The following is a 5,409-nucleotide window of genomic DNA, read 5'->3' as shown; positions in this document are numbered from 1 at the left end:
GTGAGTGTCCTAGGGGCACTTGGGGTCCAATTTGAAGACATCGAAAAAGTCCAGTGTCGGTCGACCGAAGGGAATAATACCCTAAGGTCTTTCTATGGTTATTTTTTGTTTGTATTTGGTTTGAGCTTACAAAATAAACCATGCATGTGATGTGTGTGCTTATTACAAACCGAATACCTTAATTACTATTACAGAAAAATTTCACTAAAAAAAATTATTACAATTAAGAGCATGAGTTTTTCTTCAAGCTTTGAGCTTTCATGTGCCATTAACAATATGCTAATTTGAACCTGCACATGAACTAGATATTTATTAAATACAAGAGTATTTATCATTATCAAAATCAGGGCGTAACCTATAAGGTCAACAGTGTGTAAGAAAAATAAGTTTCTTAATGAATAAGAAACCCAAAAATCCATTTATAAGTCATTGACCCGATCACCCTTGTCGATGAATCAGCGACTTCATCGATGAATCACAGAAGACCGTTTGTGGACAAAGGAGGGTTTCATCAACGAACCTTAAATTTGATATTTTCCTGTCGCTTGAGATTTCTTCGTCAACGAAGCTCTGAACTTCATCGACGAACCACAGAAGAACCTTCATCAACAAAATCAGGGGCTTTGTCAACGAATCCTGCTATTTGCCCCTTTTTATTTTTCCCCTCTTCTTTTCTTATTTATTTCCTTTATTTTTTCGGGTTTAGGTTTCTACAAAAGAACTCTTCATTTATATATCTCTGCTTATTCCCGAACCAAGGGCACCTGATAATGATAGAGGCCATTATTTGTTTGTCAATTTTAATTCTGTTGTATTATACCTTTTTGATGTTAGAGTCTTAAGACATGTTTTGTTTGATGCTCACTTTGGCTTTTTCATTCAAAAATGGAATATGTTTGCTCACGTTACAAATCAACTACTTTTGAGAGCAATTTGGTCAAGAAATGGCCAAGAAATTGAAAGAGAAAGAGAAAGGGAGAGAGATCAGGGCAACGGGGAGAGAAGGAGAGAAAGGGACGAAGGAGAAGAGAGAGGGGACTGGTATCATACGGGGGGAAATTACAATGAAATTGGCTCTGCGATCACGAAACTCCTACACATTAAACACGCACCCCGCGACCACACACACACACACACACACATATATATATATATATTAATAATTATTTTTAATTTTAATTTTTAATTTAATATAATATAATTTATTTTATTTTTATTCTTTTTATTATTATTGGGGTTGTTACATCGACGGTCAAATCAAGCTCCCTCATGATCCATAGACGCAGATCTACCATTCTAAGGACCAAAGGTGGAGATGAGTTATGATTTTTTGATTTTTCGATCTACCATTGCATATTAGAGCATTCTTTAATATGTCGGTTGATTACTTGAGCACAATATCCACCCTAGATAAGCTGGATTTCATTTCATCAGAAATTTATTACAAATCACTTTGAAAAATCATAGTTCAAAGTCCTTCTAGTATTTGGCTTCATGAGCTTCAGTGGATACCTTTTATGGGAGCTCAAAAAGTTTGCAATTTTTGCTTTCTGCTGATTGATTGGCCTTGAAATATTTAGCTCTCGGGAAGCCATATACTAGAAGGCCCTTGAACTCTGTTTTTTCATAGTGATTTTTTGATTTTTTTTATTTATCTTTTGTAAATATTTTATGCGTGCATTATGCATATTTAATAGGTGTTTTTTTATTTTAAAAAAAAATTGTACATTTTTTTAAAAAAATTATCAATTAAAATGATGTTTTATTTTTTACATTTTGTATTGTTTTTATTTAGATATTAACAAATAAAATGGAGTGTTTTTTTTAATGTAATTTTATATAAATTTTTTTAAAAAAAATTAAAATAAATAAATTATATTTATTAAATGGATAACCCGTGACCCGTCTGTTATTAAACGGGTGAGTGAGGGTTGGCAGGGGTGTGACTCATTAAACATCGATCCGTTTATGTTCCGATTCGTTTACGATCAGTCCGGACCCGACCTGTTTTACCGCCCCTGTTTGAAAGTCTTACACTTGCCGCTATAGCTTCTACAAAATCATTTATTTAGATTTACTTTGATTTTGAGATTAAATTTAGATTTACTAATTTTATAATGACAAAAGGGCGCATAGGTATTAATTGGCATGAACCGTCACCATGAACTTTTAAAACCTAGCGAGGCAAGCCACAGATAGACTAGGGAAAACAGAAAACATGGTTTTCCAAACACCACCAAAGGTCCCCGTCCTTGATTTATCCGGCGAAAATCCAAAGCCTGGCACAGAGTCTTGGCTCCCAGCCTGCAACCTCGTCCGCGACGCACTCGAAAAGTACGGTTGCTTCATCATATCGCACAGTAGCCTCTCCCTTGAACAGCACAATGGGCTCTTCCATTCATTGCAAGTGCTGTTTGATCTCCCTTTAGAAACCAAAACTCAGAATTCTCACCACAAGCCTTTCCATGGCTATGTTGGGCGAATTCCCCTTTTCCCTCTCTACGAAAGCCTGGGCATCGACAACGCTGCGACTCTCCAAGGCACTCAGAGCTTCACAAATCTCATGTGGCCAGCAGGAAATGATCAGTTCTGGTATTCTTTTTGCCATCCCTTCTCTTCAAGAACTTCAAAAATAGGAAATTGGCCTAAGCTTAGTTATCCATTTTTTTGTTGTGTTGTTTTGGTTAGTGAAAGTGTGTATTCATTCTCAAAGCTGCTGGCGGAGATGGAACAAATGGCAAGTAGAATGGTTTTTGACAGCTATGGTGTGGGGAAGTACTGTGAGTCTTACATTGGGTCTACGTCGTATCTTCTTAGGCTCATGAAATACAGAGTGCCTCAAACAAATGAGACCAGTGATGGTTTTGTCACTCACACGGATAAGAGCTTCTTGACTGTGCTTCATCAAAATGAAATCAATGGTTTGGAGTTGCAAATAAGGGATGGAGAGTGGATCTCTTTTGATCTATCCCCTTCGTCATTTATCGTCATTGCCGGAGATGCAGCCATGGTTAGTCAACGCTGGCTTCATGTTATTTTCACTGTAAATTGATTACACTTACAAGTACTCCATGAAATTTAAATCGTCACAATTTGATATTTAAAGTTTCCTATGTAGCCTAGATTTAACCCCTATTCGATTGGATCGACATCTTAAAAGTTTGAGAATGGCATTGTCACACTTTAAACAATGACTGGGTTTATTTTGGTTGGCATAATTAAACAGGCATGGAGCAATGGGAGAATACATTCTCCGAAGCATCGAGTGGTAATGAAGGGGAGCACAACAAGATACAGCCTTGCGCTGTTTTCGTTCTTTCGGAAGATGATAGAAATACCAGCAGAGCTTGTTGATGAGGAGCACCCATTACTGTTTAAGCCATTTGATCATCTTCGGTTCCTTGCTTTCTACTACTCTGATGAGGGCAGGGCTACCGATAAAACAGTCAAAGCTATCAATGCCTATTGCGCTGCTTAATTAATTAAAGGTCTCTGTCAGCTAAAAGCTAATATATGTTTGTATCTGTTCGATCAAGGCAAACTTGTTTAGCGTGTCCTGTGCTTTTGTACAAGCTGTGTGGTGTATGGGTCTCTTTCCGACATTGTCTTTCTTTCTTTCTGGCAAAGTATGATATCAAATTGGTTTATGTTAATCTTATGCTGTTATGTGCTATTGAATAATTGTCCATGTTTAATGCGAAAAAAGTAAAGATAGGCAATATGTCAACAAAATATTTTTTTTTTTTAAATAGTAATGATATATATTAAGTACAGAGTGTATATTAAATTTGACAGTTATAAATAATTTTTTTGTATATTAGTAAATCTTTTTTGTTCTAATGTATAAACCAAATGTACCTAATAATTTTTCAAAAAACAAAGGTACAATTTAGGTGAAGGTTTTTTTTTTTTTAATCATATGGCTCAGTCATCTAGCAAAGTCATGTCTATTTTAAAATATTGTGACAATTGCAAGACTAGAGTTTTGAATTGGAGATATATATATATATATATATATATATATATATATATATATATATATATTCGTAGCAGGGAAAAAAATTTTGCTGTACTATATTTCTCACCTTTTTTTGTTCTTAGATGTGATCTGTTAACAAATTTATTAATCAATTTTGATAAGATTGTTCATTTATTTATTTTTATTTGCACGGATTGCCATCTACAAGTGATTCTAGGGGCAATAATACAATCAATATTTTTTTTTTTTTTTTAAAGGTAAGCTAGAACATATTCCTAAGAAGGAAATATATATACAAGGAGGGAATGCATAAACTTGGGGTTAAAATTACTGCCTCTTGATCAAAATCACAACTATTGGAGTGGGAAAATAGAGGTGAAATCAGCCGAAGTATTGAAATTGTTTTTCTATAGGGAACAAGTCCACTAGTAAAGGTTCGCTAGGATTCAAAACATGATTAGTGTCGACTGATTTGTGGTCATTGAAGATCCTTTTGATAGCAAATGATAGTGTTTATATTGCCTCTAAAATTGGGGAAGGTCCACGCTTTAGGTAGCCTTTTTGAACTGTATTAGCATTATGTGATATTTCGTGGAAGAAAGGCTTACAAAGATTAGATGTTACTACCCATATCAACAAGGTGCACCTTTATTTTTGGGAGTCTTCTCATAAGAACTCCACGGTTAAGCGTGCTTGGCTTGAAGGATGACCTTTTGGGAAGTTTTCTCAAGAAGTGTATGAGTAAGGACAAAATACACGGAAAAAGACACGTGTTAGTTTGTGGGGCGAGTCATTAGTCCAATAAGGCCTGCCCCTCTTGTTGTCTAGTCTAGGTGGAGGAGGAGAGACGCAGTACTCCCTGACAGACCCAAGTTGGAGCGTTACACATTATCCAATTTGACTTATGGGAGCTCCATATCTCCTCCATTTCCTAAGTGCTTCCATATAATCAATCTTATCCCCATTTCTTTAGCCCTTCCGTGTCTACCTCCTTTCCCTCCCCACTCCAACCCGAAAGAACCTAATTGCATTTCCTTCTCTTTGGAGGAATCAAACCCTAGTCATATCTTTTGGAGACTGGAGATGAACCACTATTAACATAATTAACTTGAAGATATTGAAGGGCATGATTGTTCTTTAAACTCAAATTTATTACTGTATTTGCAAAAAGATATATCATGATATTCCAAATGAATAAAAAGCTAATTCCTTTGCCTCAGGAACTTTCATCCATAATCATGCTCTTTCATTGGAGTCCCAATTATCCAATATCAAAGCAAGCAAAAAATATTGACCTCTCCTTAGTGGCAAAGATCTATGAATCAATCTTTCTAACAAAGTCACAATTAATATAACGTTTACGCAATAGTTTCATTAAGTCTTGATAATGCCCATAAATCTAGAATACGTTTTGAGAAGCTCTCAGTCAT

The 5,409-nt window shown here is 35.5% G+C and overlaps 1 protein-coding gene across 1 annotated transcript; it reads left to right on the top strand.

Annotated features, from left to right (window-relative positions):
- Positions 1-2,218: 2,218 nt before the first annotated feature.
- On the top strand, positions 2,219-3,478 carry LOC131158490 (probable 2-oxoglutarate-dependent dioxygenase AOP1). Its single transcript, XM_058113358.1, has 3 exons — positions 2,219-2,592; positions 2,689-3,010; positions 3,227-3,478. The coding sequence occupies exons 1-3, from the start codon at positions 2,219-2,221 to the stop codon at positions 3,476-3,478; spliced, it is 948 nt and encodes a 315-aa protein (XP_057969341.1).
- The last annotated feature ends 1,931 nt before the right edge of the window (positions 3,479-5,409 follow it).

This window comes from Malania oleifera, chromosome 6 (genome assembly GCF_029873635.1).
Source record: "Malania oleifera isolate guangnan ecotype guangnan chromosome 6, ASM2987363v1, whole genome shotgun sequence".
NCBI classification, from domain to species: Eukaryota; Viridiplantae; Streptophyta; class Magnoliopsida; order Santalales; family Ximeniaceae; genus Malania; species Malania oleifera.
Note: the sequence above shows the minus strand (reverse complement) of the source record. Positions and strands in the feature narration are given on the sequence as shown.